General features: G+C 41.3%; 1 protein-coding gene across 1 annotated transcript in view; it reads right to left on the bottom strand.

Annotated features, from left to right (window-relative positions):
- The window catches only part of WDFY2 (WD repeat and FYVE domain containing 2), a 196,752-nt gene extending 179,765 nt beyond the window's left edge, over positions 1-16,987 (bottom strand). Inside the window, exon 1 of the mRNA XM_066380938.1 lies at positions 16,612-16,987. Coding sequence (XP_066237035.1) covers positions 16,612-16,748 — 137 coding nt within the window. The 5' untranslated portion in view covers positions 16,749-16,987. The remainder of the gene's footprint in view (positions 1-16,611) is intronic.
- Between the last annotated feature and the right edge of the window lie 615 nt (positions 16,988-17,602).

Raw genomic sequence — 17,602 nt, 5'->3', positions numbered from 1 at the left:
TCAGCGAGAAGCACACAGCCCAGGGGTTCCGGCTGCTCCAGGTGCTACCAGGCAGCCTAAGGGCTGAAGGTGTCACTAGCTCATCACACCTCTAACTTAAATCCCCACATGGGAACTAATGCTCCAGATAGTCTAGAATAAAAGTAGTAAAAAGAATACAGTACTACAAGTTTAGAAAACACAGTGGTTGCACATTTACAAATTCTAGTGGATGCCAACAGTTCAATAACTGGCATCTAAATGGGAAGAGCAAATAAATGACTTCAAGTGATTCTAAAAGACTGTCAAGAACTGCAAAACTTTCTGATATTTCTATTTGCCAGGTTAAATAAGGAACTTTAGGGTAGACCATGGCCAAAGCACTTATATAAATTAATCATAAAAGCCCTTGGCCTATATCCATGAACTTAACCACAGATCCCAGATATGTATAAGGACTTAGAGTACAGCACTCAGGCCAGTCTGGGAATCTGTTCCAGCAGCGACAGCAGTTCTGCAATGCTAGTAGAGGGGCATCGCTGGGTGTATGGGGAAGTTTTCATCAGTTTGACAGCGTACAAAATTCAAATGGAAGCTATTAGGAGCTTAAAGCCAATCTCAGTCCAAGGGATAGAGTGTAGTTCCCCTAGCCAAAGGCCCTGTGTGAGATCATACTAGTGATTTATCTCCCCTATATCCAAACTTGTTCGTGTTGAAATAAATGAAATGAATGAATGAGTGAACTAATGCCTCATTCTCCCTAGTGGCTAGGTGGTCCTGTGATAGAGCCAGATGTGAAGTGAAAGCCAAAAAGCCACCTTCAACCACAGGGATGGGAGCCAGAGGCTGGAGATGGCAGAACAGAAAGAGGCACAACCTAGCTCCAGACGTGCTGTTAGGTGAGAGAAAGAGGCTATACGTGGTTAGACCTAACTTATAAATGCCCCACGGAGCCTACAAGGCCTTCCTCATTCACAGAACTGCGGTCCATCAATAAATGCATAGCCTTGTGGATACCACTCAAAGTCAGATCCACAATTTAGTAACACTAACACTTGGAGCAGGTAAAGAAGGGCATCACAGGGTGTATAGAGAGAAGTCTCTACCCTCTATTTAATTAGTATTGTCATTTGTTGATTGGTGAGCTGATAATGCTAGCTTTCTCTCTGGAAAACCAAGTTTAGCCTGTTGTGATTTCCATGGAGGCTACATGCTGGTCCTCCCACACCTTCCTAAACAAAGCCTGAGACAGGTGATGTAGCACAGTGAGGCTGAGTGGAAGGGCTGTGGAGACAGATGAACCAGGGCGCATGCGCATTAGATCCCTCATCTCTCAGATGAAAGCACAACCCTAGCTTCATAAAATCATCTGGAAGATTAAATAAGAAAAGGTACATAAAGGGCTTAACACAGTGCCCGGCATATGGAATACACTCAGTAAATGTGAGCAATTATTAATTGCTATTAATATCCTTGAAGTTTTTCAGCCTTCTCCCTGAAATAGGATACATACTATGTCCGTATGTGCTTAACTGTCCATTTTTTTAAATTTATTGATTTTAGAGAGAGAGAGAAAGGGAGGCAGAGAGAGACAAAGGAAGGAAAAGAAAGAGAGAGAGAGAGACACCTACCTGTTCTGGTATGTACCCTGACCAGGGATCAAACTGACAACCTTCTGCATATAAGGATGACACTCTAACCAACTGAACTATCCAGCCAGGGCTTAACAGTCTAATTTCATGTCATTTAAAAAAATTGTTTGTTAAATGTATATTGAAATATTACATATTTTTATTAGGGAAAAACCTCTTATTTCACCATGTGTTTTGTTTTGGAGTTTAGAAAATATGGTTACCACACTGACTCTACTCACTAGTTCAGAAATTTGTTACATCACAATAGCTTTTGCCCAGCAAACATTCATAATGCAACATCTACCCATTTCTCACTTTATATTTACTACAGAGTAACAGTCAACATGTCAAGTCAGCAAATGAGGAGAAAATGGTTATCTGAAACATGTCAGATGCTATATTAGCAAATTTCAAGTAACACAGGGCAACAGAAATCATGAGAAAAGCAAGAATCAGTGTTCATTATCCTGCTGCTAGTAGAGCAATTACCAACAACACACCATGCTGCAAGGGCACAGGCTCTTCCTGTGCCCACACCACCCTAGCAGTGGCCACATGCTGGACTGTTGACCTTCATCTGTTTCCTGAGACTTACTCTACCCCCCCCATCCACAGACTGAATAGTGATTGCATATTCCTAAAACATAACCACACTTCTGGCCACAATCCCAGAGTGGACAATTGACCATGGCTGGACCATTAAGTCCCTTCCAAAGGAATTCTGGGGACTGGTAGCCTGACATCAATCACTCCCTGCCTACCTAGACTGTAAAGGTGAAATGCAGAAGCAGCTGGCAGCCATGTTCTGCCATGTTGACTAAATAAGAAACACAGGAAGCCAGTGTGAGCAGAGAAAAGAACGAAGCAGAAAGCAATCCATGAGGGAAGCCAGCTTCCTGGTTCTACATTCGCTCCAGTATTACAGCTCTATTCCTAAGGTTCAATGCATCCCTGTTCTTGTATTCTGCAAGACACTTGAGCCTACTCCAGGAACCATCAGAGCTGGTTTCTGTCCACAGCACCAAAGAAACTGAAACTCCACCCACCATTATATATCATTAGAAGATGATTGGTTTACAGAGGGATCCTCTTCCTCACTGTGAACTGACACACAACACAACTCTATTGCTCTGATCCTGCCTATTACATTCTGAGTCCTGAGCTAGAGGCTGTGAGAAACAGGGTGAGGAGGAGGAGAACAGAGCAAAACATAAGTACCCAATTTCAATGCATGTGAGGAAGCACTTTAATAGACACACAAGAGTGTGCCGAGGGAACGCAGCTATCAGGAGACCTGGAGGAAGCAGCAGCCACATGACATGCAAGCACTGCTAATCCCCAGAGCAGTTTTACAAGCAGAAAGTTTACAGCTGCTAAAGCAGAACTGCCCAGAGATCAGTATCAGGGCACTGTCAGAGCACATGTGGGTCCTATCAGCTTTCCTTCCACAAATGTAAAACCCCACAAGTGGGGTGGAGCCCAACTCTTCTCAGGATTGCCTTCTGATTTTTACCTCAAAAGCCAGTGTAATTAGTTTTTAAATGTTACCTGCTATTTTGCACTTAAATATTAAGAACTTCAGCTGTGGTATGAATTAATCAGTCCCCATGGGAAATGAACTACCAAATAACTAAGCTTTTCCTTCACCTTATAACCTTGTTCCTTTTGTACTGTTATTCTCAAATTGTGGCACTCTCCTCACTAAACTGCATTTCAATAACTATAAGTGTTTCAACATTTTGATCTATTTTCTCAACAAATCCACCCAGTATTTGTCACCAGCTTTAACCTCACTTTTCCACATATAAAAATGAACTTTGATGTGAAATCCAGAGTTTTAAACCTGTCTACTAATTCAAACTTCTAAAAACATTGTGTACGGACAACATCTCTCTCAAGGGGACGTGGCCTCTTAGAGGCTGGTTTCCAATGTTCAGGCTGCCAGCTGAGCACAGCTCCCTTAGAATTCCATCTCTACCTCCCTATCTCAGCATATTCCCAATGGGAGACACAGCCCTGCCCTTCAGGAGACCTCGGGGGGATGAGGGACACACCCCTGCAGGACAAGGTGGCAAGTGGAGAGAGAGATGAAAGCCTGCAGAGGAGAATGAAGCACCCACCTGCCACACACCTCTCCTGACCTCTGGCAAGTTTGGGAAGTGGCAGGAAAGACATGGCAGGGTGACCCCACCCCTACATAGCTAGGAAAGAACTAGTCTCAGAACCATAGGAAAGCAACCAAATAGCCCAATCCTAATGGAACCACAGGCACAAAAAATCCACCTACTCAGAGGCATAGTGGTATCCTAAATAAAAGAGTAAAACTTTTACTGAACATATATGCTCCAAGTACAACGCCACATGCTGCAGGAATATCACCTCCTGTGAAACACCCCACAACCCTAAGTGGAAATCTCATTTCCAGCTTATAGGTGCAAAAACTTGAGACCCTGAAATTTTAAAGTTGGAGAAAGAGCCAATCATCTGTAGTCAAATGATTCCTCTCCCATTAACTCACTGGCCTCGCCTGGCCAGAGAGATTCAGACTATTATTGTAGATACATAACAAGAACTCATTAGCTACAATAATTAAAAGTGTATTAAAAGAAGCAGAGATCCTCAAAAAACAACAGACCCACAGTAGGCCCTGCTAATTATGAGAATTTAATTTTGTGAAGGCAGTAGCACAAATAAATACAAAAGAAAGCATAAGGACAATTCAATAAATGTATTGAAGTAATTTAACAGTAAATTCTAGAAAAGTGATTAGAACCATCAATTTACATCATTCAATAAAAATATATTCCAAGTAAATCAACAAGTTGTTTTTATCATCAAATTATATAACTAGGATGAAAGAAAAATATTCAGTGAATCTCTGGGCAAAGCATTACTTTCAAAAAACAAAGAATGATGGAAGAAATTTCAATTAAAAAGGTGTAGTTAAATTACGAAGTAAATGTTTTCTGTGCTGGCGGGATAGCTCAGTTGGTTAGAGCTTCGTCCAGAAGCACTGAGGTTGCCAGTTCGATCTCTGGTTAAGCACATACAGGAATAGACTGATGTTTCCTGTCTCTTTCTCTCCCTTCCTCTCTTGCTAAAATCAATAAAATATAAATTTAAAAAACTTTTTTGGAAAAAAAAGTAAATGTTTTCTAAGTAAAATAAAAAGGCAGCCCTAGCCAGTTGGCTCAGTGGTACAGTGTCAGCCCCACATGTGAATGTCCTAGGTTCGATTTCCGGCCAGGGCACACAGGAGAAGCACCCATCTGCTTCTCTACCCTTCTCCCTCTCCTTTCTCTCTCTCTCTTCCCTTCCCACAGCCAAGGCTCCTTTGGAGCAAAGTTGTCCCAGGCACTGAGGATGGCTCCATGGCCTCCACCTCAGGTGCTAGAATGGCTCCGGGTGCAATGGAGCAACAACCCAGATAGTCAGAGCATCGCCCCCTAGTGGGCTTGCCGGTGGATCCTGGTTTGGCATATGTGGGAGTCTGTCTCTCTGCCTCCCTGCTTCTCACTTCAGAAAAATACCGAAAAAGAAAAGGCAAACAACAGAGTATAAGACAGAACTGGATTTTAACAGACATAGTGATAATATCCTTATAGCAGCTATAGAATGTATGTATGAGAAATTGTTCAGAAGAACCAAGAGAATTTAAGGGAGAAACAAAGGATAGGAACTGACAATTCACAAAAGGAAAAATAACAAGTAAACAAGCAAATAGAAAAATATTCACTAGCCAACCAAAACATACAAATTAAACATCAATGAAGTACCACTATCAAGTAAGTTATGAAGAAGTACTTTTAAATAATAATATCATGGCTGGTCAGATGTGGCCAAACTAATATCCTCCTGTGTCACTGTAAATATTACAGGTGGCACAAACCTTTTGAAAAGCAATACAGCAATCTCTTCTTATAATCTTTCCTGAAGAAATAATCCAAATATCTGGGGGGCGGGGGATACCTATATGTACAATAATGTCCATTATAACATTTTTAAAACTGAAAATAATGTAAATAGCCAACAATAAGTGTTGGATAAATTATGACATAACCACTAGAGTATAAATCAGCACTTTGAGCGCTGGCTGTCTTATTCATGATGGGCAATCCAGGGTCAAGTTCATATAACACAAGCATTAAATATGAGTAAATGCTGAAGAAAAAAATGGCCACTTAAAGACTAGATAGTTGGTGGCTTATTTTAAGTGGGGGGCAAGAATATAAAAGTATATTGTCATATTTTTGAAAGCCGCATTAGAAAAACTGCTAAAAGGTAATATGTAAAACACTAATCGTCATTGTGCTGAGAATAAGCAGTAATTCTTTATTATGGTTATATTATTTTTATTTAAAATGTAAACAGACCCAGAGGATTACTATTATGATTACTTAAAATATAAGTTGATCCTTAGAAACTGAAGAGATAAAAAACTTAATAACTAATGAAAAACAAAACCCATAAACAGTTCCATATTATAGGTAAATCTGCCCAGTTAAAAAGAAAACTATAGTCACACAAAGAGCTTAATTACTGACATCTGAAACTTAGATGTCATTTCTGAGTCCTAATTCAGTAATAAATAAACACAAGAAGCCAAAACACCTGCTCAATTTGCTGTACTCCTGTGTGTTTTTTTTTCTAAACCCTGCGACTGTGAGCTCAAAGGACTTACAATTATTATCTTCTGACTTGGAGGCTTCTGGTGAGACAGGTCAACTTTACAATGATCCCAGTAGGAATTCAGAAAGGTAGGGGAGCCAGGAGTGGGTCAGTCTGGGGTAGGGTGATGTCCCTAAGTTGAACTGTATACCATCTTATACACAGAGAAAAAGTATAAAACTTCGACAGTTTCTCTAACCCAGTGATTTCATCTCATGGCACACATAAACTAATTACTAAAATTCTGCAGCACCCCCCAAAATATATTTTTTGCTGTTTTTACAAACAAAATAGGTATCATTTTAGTTCATTCACACCGGATGGCGATTGTCATGTTGGCTGTTGTCATTTTTTTGACAATCTAAGGGAAAAGAGGTCAATGCCCTGGCTAAACAAGTCAGGTATTGTATGTTTTAAAAACTCTTACAGCACACAGGTTGAAAACCACTGCTTTAAGGTACTGTATTTCAAACTATTGTTCTTAACCATTATGGGTATGAAATCAACTGAATAAATCACTGCCAGAAGTTTTAAAAGGCTATCATAGAAGAAAAATACCAGCAATGCAAGTCCCATTTAAAAAAATACCATTTTCCAAAACTTTTGTTTTAGTTATATATTTGTGTATGTGTCAACATATGTGGGTCATGGGTAGTTAATGCTAAATATATTTCTTACTATGATCTGTGATCAGAAAATTTTCAAAAGCACTGCTGATTTGAGGTCCTGCAAACCACCCAGAGTTAAACTGCTCAGTATCTGAAACTAAAGGATTTATCAAGAAGTAGAAATATAAGGAATCCAGTTTAACCAGGTATCAAGCACCAATAGAAGATATAAACCTCCTCACTACTTCATCCAGGAATACCTGCTCCCACTCCGAGGCTCAGGAAAGCATCCTTTCACAGTGGCTGCACAGAGTGCGTGCCCCTTTTTCCCTCTGCATGCTTTTCTGCACACTTCTCTCCACTTGAGGTTTCAGGATGATGTGGTGCAGGGACTGGACACTTATCTAGTCACTACATGGGCAAACCGTAGTGCCACAGTCGCAGCTAAGAAATTCTGTGTGCTCCTTTGCCAGATGGAGAAACAGAGGCTAAGTGATGAGATGCCCTGGGAAACGCCCAAGGTCAATGCAGGGCACAGCTAAATCACACTCCAGTCCCAGTGCTTCTCCAAGAATCCTTCAATTAAAGGCACACAAAGCACAGAGCAGCACTCCCTGCCAAGAGACAGGTAGATGACTTTCTTTCCTTTTTGGTCTTTTGTTAGTTTCTTACATCTCTGGTTTAATTTCCACTAATGACTAAATGAAGCATTTGGATGAGGAATCCCCCTGCCCTTTAAAGAAAAATAAATAAAAGAGTTAATGAGACTGTTTACTCAAGTTGCACAAGGGAAGTTATTTTTTTCTGCTTTAGGGAATTCCTAGGGTAATTATGGCACTCTCCTTGAGAGATCTATTCCTGAAAAAAAATGAATGTTACCTTCTTTTGAATTCCTTCTATTCTGTTACTACAATTGAGAAGAAAAGTTTGTCTTGATGACCATTTTCTTTTCAGGTAAGTAATCATGTACTATATATAATTTAGTTTAGTGTTATAAATATCAATAGATCACTACTTGCAATAATCTTTTTAAAATTTTTTATTTTTTTATTTTTTTAAGTAAGAGGAGGAGAGATTGTGAGACAGACTCCTGCATGCACCCCAATTGGAATCCACCCAGCAACCTGTCTGGGGCCAAAGCTCAAATCAATCAAGCTATTTAGTGCCTGAGGGTGATGCTCAGATCAACCAAGCCATCCTCGGCCGAAGCTTGAACTAATTGAGCCACTGGCTACAGGAAGAGAAGAGGGAAAGAAGGTAGAGAGGGAGAGAGAGAGAAGCAGATGGTGGCTTCTCCTGTGTGCCCTGACCAGGAATTGAACCTGGAATGTCCATACGCTGGGGCTGACGCTGAAATAGCCTTAAATCAATTAACTTTCTATTTCTAAATGTTGTATTTTAATTTCCCCAAAACTGTTATTTTTAATGACATTACAATGGTTCTCAACAACAAACAGAAAATGTCTCCCTCTCAAAGCCAAATTCAAAGTGAAAAAAGAGCCAGGTAAAGATGATATACAAATAAAAAGCAGCATTTGTTTTTAAAGATTTGATTTTTTTTTTTTTTTTTTTTTTTTGCTTGGAAAAGATTAGCTCTTTGAAGTCCCTCTGGCTACTAACATCTTATGATTTTTACCTAATTTTTTTTTCAAAGTAAGTTTAGTTACCCTTGATAGCTGGTCAGGATTTTACAATCTGTGAATCACTTATTACAGGAGTGCCACAACTGCCACTCTACTACTTCCCATTGCCTTATAATATTCAGATGAATGTACCCCAGTTCAGACTTTTGAGGTCCTGGCCAGAATCCGGTTTAACTGTGTAAGGAAATTCAGAGCCATCGGGCGTTTTGGGGTCACTGGAACTAAGTCTCCTCTAGTGAGCCTCTTTGAATAAGCTTTCCAATAGCAATCTTTTGTTTTAACAACCTACCTGTATCCTGATCTTTACAGACATAGAGGCATCCTGTTTCCAGACAGATTTGCTGGCAGAAACATTACCTAATGTTATGAATCCAGCATAAAGGTCTAATTTTCAACAATTATATGCAGCAAATTTCCATTTTGGGACCTCAAAACCATCAATTACGACTGCATAGTAATGAGTCTCAAGTGCAGTTTAAAGTTTTAAATAGAGACTTGACACACTCAAAAATTAGTTTAGATTGCCTGACCTGTGGTGGTGCAGTGGATAAAGCGTTGACCTGGAAATGCTGAAGTCGCCAGTTCGAAACCCTGGGCTTGCCTGGTCAAGGCACATATGGGAGTTGATGCTTCCAGCTCCTCTCCCCTTCTCTCTCTCTCTGTCTCTCTCTCTCTCTCTGTCTCTCGCCCTCTCTCTCTCCTCTCTAAAAATGAATAAATAAATTAATTTTTAAAAAAAGACTCATCCTTTATAAAAAAAAAAAATTAGTTTAGATGGGTGTAATTCTGTCAACTTTAGAGACCTCACCCCATCACTGAAGTCCTCACCTTTCAGAACTACGTTTGCACTGAGAAAAAGTTTAATTTGCATTATTTTTTATGCAAGTGTTACAAAATACGTAAAAATCTTCACCAGAAACTCAATTGAACTGAGCTAAGATTAAGTATTAGTGAAACTAACAGTTTCAACAAGAGAACTGATATAATGCAATTGAACAATGAAAAGAATCAAAGGTAAATGAAACAATAGCACGTGGATTTATAAAACAAAATGACATTTTAAGATTTCTTTTCAAGAAAATCAAATGGTCATGGCTCCTTAGAATCATGGTAGTTCACAGAATCATGGTAGCTCAAAGTCAGAAAATAGGAGCCGAGATTAAAATAACTGAATCCCTCTCTTGTCCCAGCCATTTCTTGCCTGCATCCCCTTTTGTAAAGTTACCCTAGCCTAAAGATAGTATTAAACTCCCCTCAGGCTCAACTTAAATATCTTTGCTCCCGATACCTCACTACCTCCTCCAGACTATTCTATTCCAAACAGATGATTATTCAGCCAGTGTTTAGTTTCATTCAGGGACCTAAATTGCCTATCTCCTTACTGCTAAGCTGGGGATCAGATCACTTAATATGAGGTTAAAAAAAAAATTCTGGCTCCCTTTTATCTGCAGTTTCTGCCTGCCTTCAGGGCTTACAGAATACAGCTATGTTGTAGGAACTAGCCCTGAATCAAGTCAGAATATACAGCAGCAGTTTCCCAGAGTCCCCTCTCCCCAACTCACCACCACATCCTCAGGGCCCCTCTTACCGAAAGAGAGGTCCAAATTATCGCACCCAGAGGTTTTGTGAATTTTTACTATTACAGTTATTCCCCTGGAGACACTAATTTTCCAGGTTCTTCAAAGTGTGACACACAGAGCTGGTTTCTGAATTTCAGCAGACTGGCTCCTAAGTTTACCCATCACCCAGTCCTTTCTAGTGCCTCTAACGAAAGGGAGTTTCCTCTTTCTCCTCTACTAGAATGCCTTCTCCTGTTCTCTAGCTTTTTCATATGCACTCCTATTCATCTTGCAAGACCCATCTGGAGCAGAGCTCCTTTTCTTTAACCACCACAAACTGAGATGTCCTTGGCAACCCCAGAGGACATCGTTTGTACCTGTTTTCATTCAGCACAACTTATACTGAGATTTTTTTTTTTAATTTTTATTTATTTATTTATTCATTTTAGAGAGGAGAGGGAGAGACAGAGAGAGAGAAGTGGGGTAGGAGCTGGAAGCATCAACTTCCATATGTGCCTTGACCAGGCAAGCCCAGGGTTTCGAACCAGCGACCTCAGCATTTCCAGGTCGACTCTTTATCCACTGCGCCACCACAGATCAGGCTGAGATTTTTAAAAAACACTTTTACCTACTGCATGGGTATAGACTCCTAGTAAACGAAAAATTTCCTAAAATTGTCTAATGCTAACTACCTAGAATTACTGAAACTCTCTGTATGAATGCTAACATTGTTGACCTGTAAGATATGCCTATAAAGAATTTACAAAGATAAAGGTCTGGATAAGGCTGGGTCCTACCCAGAGAAGTCTCTCTTGACCTTCAACACTTGGGAGAAGCTGCCACTAGACAAGGGAACCCTTGGTAAACTGCAGACAAGACATCAGTCTTAACCAAAATTAAGCCAGAGAGGAAGCTCTTAAGCAAGGAATGTTAAAACGACATTCACTCAGAATAGACAGTGCAGAAGGAAGGTGGGAAGTGAGGGACTCAGACAGCCAAAGTTAGGTTTGTCCGTTAGAGATGGGACCCAGCTAAACAAAAGCACAAATACTCAGATAAGGATGGTGAATTCTGGGAACAAGCGGGTTTATGATAGCAGAAATCTATACCTTAAGTCAGATTGTTTTAAATTTCTTATTTTTCCTCCCTTGGTATCCAGTCAAGTTCCAGGCTGTCTTAACGGTGCTGATGAACTCAAGGTGCAGTTTTATCCACTCCTGAGCCTGCAGATGAGAACATCATCAGTCTACTACAGAACTACTGGGTGAAAAATGGTAGTCCAAGTGAAAGGATCCTTTAAAGAAAGGTAAAATGTAGAGTACAACAAAAACTGTGGACAGCCCTGGCTGGTTGGCTCCATGGTAGAACGTAGGCCAGGTGTGTGGAAGTCCCAGGTTCGATTCCCAGGCAGGGCGCACAGGAGAAGCACCCATCTGCTTCTCCACCCTTCCCTCTCTCCTTTTTCTCTATCTCTCTCTTCCCCTCCCACAGTCAAGGCTCCACTGGAGCAAAAGTTGGCCCAGGCACTGAGGATGGCTCCATAGCCTCCACCTCAGGCTCTAAAATGGCTCTGGTTGCAACGGAGCAATGCCCCAGATGGGCAGAGCATCACCCCCTAGTGGGCATGCCCGATGGACCCCAGTCAGGCACATGTGGGAGCCTATCTGCCTCCTTACTTCTCACTTTGGAAAAATTCGAAAACAAAAACAAAACAACTGTTGAATCCAGTCATTCTTCCGCATCTGAAAATTCCCTTTTCAATAATGAATCTTAGCAGTTGTGGGGGCTTTTTATTTATTGATTTAAGAGAGGTTGCCAATCTGGTAGGTAAAACATGGTATTTCATTTGATCTTCTTTAATTAATATTAAGTAAGGTTATCAGCCATTTTTATTTGTTTTTTTTTTTTTAAAGACTTTATTTATTAATTTTAAAAAGGTAAGGAGAAAGAAAGAGGGAACAAGTAGCATTTGTATGTGCCTTGACCGGGCAAGCTCAGGGTTTCAAACCATTTGTACTAGCGATCTCACCATTCAGATAGGTAGGAGCAGGAAGCATCAACTCGCAGTAGTCATTTCTTGTATGTGCCTTGACTGGACAAGCCTGGGGTTTTGAACCAGCGGCCCCAGCATTCCAGGTCGCTTTATCCACTGCACCACCAGAGGTCAGGCTTAGGGCTGTGGTTTTATTACCTTCTAAAATTTCCTGAAAGAACCTTGTTGTTTTCACCAATGTATTGCGCACATGTGCTTGAAAGAGTAGGAAACCCAGATGTGTTGATGGAATGAAGTAATGCATGGACTTCGAAAGCTTTAAGGCCATCCTGTCCAATCCTTTTCCCACAAGGCTATACATCTGTCTACACGGTGCTTTTTAAGGTGGTCATAAAATTCATTCAACAAATATCAATCAAATGTCTACAATGGTTAAGATGCTGCTGTGCTTTCAAGAACAACAAAAATAAATCAGTCATTGATACAACGAATGTTTATTAAGGGTCTAAGTCTACTGTGTGTCAAACACACTAGGCCCCAAAAATAATACAATGAATAAGATGCACATATCACCCCAATAATTCAGTTAAAAGAAATGTTGCCAATCTGGTAGGTAAAACATGGTATTTCATTTGATCTTCTTTAATTAATATTAAGTAAGGTTACCAGCCATTTTTATTTCTGTTCTTTTTTTTTTTTAAAGACTTTATTTATTAATTTTTAAAAGGTAAGGAGAAAGAAAGCGGGAACAAGTAGCATTTGTATGTGCCTTGACCGGGCAAGCTCAGGGTTTCCAACCATTTGTACTAGCGATCTCACCATTCAGGGTCGATGTTCCATCCACTATGCTACCACAAGTCAAGCCATTTTTATTTTTCTATGAATAATCCTACATCTTACTAATGTGTAAAACAAAGGAAACAAGTATTTATCTATCATATGTGCTACAAATGTTTTCCCTCACTTTGTCATTTGCCTTTTGACGTTAGCTGGGGTTTTTAGGGTTTTTCTTTTTTCATAAAAATTTTTAAATAGTCAAGGTTAAAGTAAAATTTTTAGGAAGTCAAATTTATCAAAAAAAATTTTTATGGTTTTTCCAAATTTAGAAAGATCTCCATGATTCATTGTAAAAGTTACCCATGTTTTCTTCTACCATTTTTATTTCAATTTTTACCTTTAAGTAATTGTACTGTCTGGAATACAGATTAAGGATTAAGAATTCAGAATGATATCTAGCTTTATTTTTTTTATCCAAATGACTAACTGGTTCTCCCAGCATTGATTATTAAAGAATCAATTTTTCTTCAAAAGAAAAAAAAAAGATGCACATATCGTCACCAGAGGGGACTTCTGCAGAAGATAAATGGACAAATAACTATAATACTGTTTAAAATAGAAAATGTAAAATGTTTTCAAAGTTATTAAAGGCTATCGGGAGTCAGAGGTCAAAAAGGAAAACCAAGGTTTCAAAAGAACTTATGGGACACTGACATTCAGGAATAGGACATTAGCTGTGGTTTAACCATACAGTTCAGGAATTAAGGTTACTTAGTTTCTAGCTAAAGTTAATGGAAATAGATTTGTAGGTTTATATGAAAATCAATATTCTATCTTCATATCTTTAGTGAAAGTGACATGGGATTTTGAAAAGCAAGAATACAGATCAATTCTCCTTTAATGAACACTAATTGAAACTGAGCTCTAAATAACCAAGTTATTTTCTGTGTGAGTACAGAAACACAGACTTGTGGATTTAAGTAATAACAGAATATACATAAAGAATAATCCTGGACTTATGGGTGGGCCTTATTTATTTAACAGTGACTCTGTAATAAAATAAATTCTAGTACTTACATTATAAACTAGAAAAGTGAAAATTAAAGTAATATATCGACATAAATCACATTTCTTTTGTTCCATAATCAAATAAAAATTTACCTTTCAGTTTCTTTCATATATGCTACTTTAGTTTCTACAATACTTTGAAGTGCATCCCCTAAGACTGTTTCCAGCAAGATAAACACTGATATGGGAATTAGATGACTTAGGACAGGGGTCGGGAGCCTATGGCTCGCGAGTAAGATGTGGCTCTTTTGACGGCTACATCTGGCTCTCAGACAAATCTTTAATAAAAAAAAAACATTAAAAATATAAAACATTCTCATGTATTACAATCCATTCATTTCCTACCTCTCATGTTCATGGTTGCAAGTGGCTGGAGCCAATCACAGCTGTCCTCCGGGACAACACCAAATTTTTATTGGATAATGCGTAAAGTACACGGGTTGTTGTATGGCTCCCACGGAATTACATTTTAAAATATGTGGCGTTCATGACTCTCTCAGCCAAAAAGGTTCCTGACCCCTGACTTAGGAGATGGGCCTGGATTTACCACCAGCTATATAAATTTGGGGAGGTAAATTCTCTGGCAATAAATTTTGTCATTTGTAAAATAAGCTGTTACAGCAAACAACCTCTATGATCCCACTGAACTTAAAATACTATAAAAGTTGCCTGACCAGGCAGTGGCGCAGTGGATAGAGCATCGAACTGGGATGCAGAGGACCCAGGTTCGAGACCCCGAGGTCGTCAGCTTGAGCATGGGCTCATCTGGTTTGAGCAAAATCCCACCAGCTTGGACCCAAGGTCGCTGGCTCCAGCAAGGGGTTACCCGGTCTGCTGAAGGCCTGTGGTGATGGCACATATGAGAAAGCAATCAATGAACTAAGGTGTCACAACGCGCAATGAAAAACTAATGATTGATGCTTCTCATCTCTCTCCGTTCCTGTCTGTTTGTCCTTGTCTATCCCTCTCTCTGACTCACTCTCTGTCTCTGTAAAAAATTAATTAATTAATTTAAAAAAATACTATGAAGGTCTACCTCTACTCCCAAAATCATCAACCAAAGCAAAAAGTCTCAAAACTAATATTAAAGGAACTTAGGCTTAACTACCTTTTTCTCCTTTTACTTGATTCAACCAACTTACTTATGAATCTCCTAACAGCAGTTAGGCTAAGCAGTTTCATCTCTAGGAGTTACATCCTGGGAAAAGTGACATCTACCTATACATTCCTTTAAAAACAATTCTGCAACAAAAGACATTCTAGGTCAGAAGCAATCTCTTTCACAGAATTTTGCCTCTATTGAAAAATTATACACTCATACAACTTCCTTGTGAATTTTAAAAGGTTTCTATATCCATGTATTCTATTCCAGCCATAAGTTTCTTTTGTTTATTGCACACTCCTTGCCATTGTTGTATGTTTACAATCTTGTCAGTTGGATCTGTACAGAATATATCCTTTTGTCCATTTGTATGGACTATGATGTAGAAAAGCATAATATACCCATCCTAGTTATATTGAAGAACCTATGATATAAATAGACCTATCAAGCAAATTTGAGGCTACATTGTATACAAAGTATACTGTATACAAAGTGCTGAAATGACTGTAAGGACAATAATGAACACTTGGTTGCTTAACCTCTGCCTACAACTTTAAATTTTAGGAGTCACAGAGAAAAAAGACTCTCTACCTCAGCAGAATTTGAACTTACATTAAGAATACCTAACAACTATTTCAATGTTAAAGCCCCTTGTCATTTACCTCTACAGTGTTAAATTTTTTAGAGTGCTAGTTGATATTGTCAAAGCAACAATTTCAGAAAATACTGTAAGTTTACTATATATTCAAGCAGCATTATCTGCGCATTAGCTTCGTCTGCCTAGTTCTGCATATTGACGGATATTAAATCAAATACGCTTTGTCTGAAGAATGAGGGAGAATATTAAAGACAGAACTGGCTCCACTTCTGCAAACTAAGCAAAATTAAAGCAAAAAGAAAGGAAGCAAGCAAAGAGAAGGAACTCAACAACTATTTGCAGCAGTGGTCCCTTGTAAGTTCTAGGCGCTTCCCTTTGAGCTCGAAGAGATAAGAAAAGGAAGGCAAAGGAGAGATGACACCTCTCCTTCGGGCAGAAATCCAAAGTTACTCTTCCCAAGTTGTAATATTCATTGAATCCAGTGGAAGATGTCTAGCAGATCCGGATTCCGTGGTAATGTCTGGGAGAACAGTGGCATTTGCTTTCTCAGTTTGAAGCCCCAAGAACTGTACCACAGTACTCAAAACCCTCAGTTATTTTGGCAGAGGCGGCCCGGGGCATCTTCCCCACGCACAGAGCTGCAGGGTCGTGCGGCTCCTTCCTCTCCCCCACCCGCCCTCAGGGCTGGACCAAGGTCCAGCGGCCGCATACCATTAGTCAAAGGGCCACCCTGGCGCGGGCAGGCGTCACCCGGCCCCGGGGGAGCCCAGAACTCAACGCCGCTGTCCGAGCTCCGCTTTCCCCGACACGCAGCGGCGGCAGAGCGCAGCTGGACACCGGAACCACCAGGATACGTGTTGTTATAAAAACTTGAGAGCATATCTACACTTGTGCCGAGATTGAGGCACAGACCCGGACGAGGGTTCGGGGTCGCCCCGGCCCGTCCCGCCCCTCCTCGCGGCCGAAGGGCAGCGGTCTGTACCTGTCCTCCGAGACGCTGATGACGCCCTCCTCCTTGGGAACGATCACGGCCATATTCACCACCTCCTGGGACCCCTCGACCCGCTGCAGCAGGATCGGCTTGCGGGTCAGGGGCTTGGACTGGATCTCCGTCGCCATCGAAAGAGGGGGCGCGCCGGGAGCGCCGCTGCCAACCACGCAGTGGGAGCGGGTTGAGGAGCCCGCTCGGCCACAGGCACACACCAAGACAAAGACTCTGGCTGGCCCGAGCGGGATGCCGGGGTCCTGCGATCATAGCCTGGCCGCCGCCCCTGGGAACGACTCCGCGCTCCCGGCTTCGGGCACCGAAACCGCCACCACTAGTGCTGCAACTCGGCGCCACCACCAGCGGAGGGAGCGGAAAGCCAGGGGGCGGGGCCGCGGGGGAGGGGCCTGCCGCAGGGGGTGGCCGCCGGTTGGGGCCGGGGTGGATAGCTGCACTTCCGGAAGGGCGGTGAAGGAGGAGAAGGAGGAGGAGAAGGAGGAGAAGGGGAACCTAACTGGGGGCGGGGCGCTGGCAGCCCAGAGCGCGTGCGTCTGCCTGCTTGCCCATTTCCGCCTCTCCCGCCCCGCCCCTCCTCAGTTCCCAAACCCTAGCGGGCGGCACCTTCGCCAGGATGTGTGGGCATCTTTCCATCCTCGCCACCATCCAGTTTTTAGTTATCTCCCTCCTTAATCTATAAACGCCCGTGTCCACACCCTTGGGAACACGTTTGCCTGCGGCCTCGCCCCCTTAAAAAAATCCTTGAAAAGAGGGCGGGAGATTGGGCGGGGAAAACCGCGCCTGGGCGAGGCCGGAAAAACACGCCAGCAGGAAGAAGCTGAACTAGTTGGGACATAACTGGGCATGCGCACAGTTTACCTGGCCAGAGCGGCCTCAACAATGAAGTGCGGCCGGAGATGGCTTACCTCTCCCAACATGCAATAGGCCCTGACATCCCATGGACTCTAGGGAGTTGTAGGTTTTCGGAGCC

The sequence above is a fragment of the Saccopteryx leptura genome, chromosome 4 (genome assembly GCF_036850995.1).
Source record: "Saccopteryx leptura isolate mSacLep1 chromosome 4, mSacLep1_pri_phased_curated, whole genome shotgun sequence".
NCBI lineage: Eukaryota > Metazoa > Chordata > Mammalia > Chiroptera > Emballonuridae > Saccopteryx > Saccopteryx leptura.
Note: the sequence above shows the minus strand (reverse complement) of the source record. Positions and strands in the feature narration are given on the sequence as shown.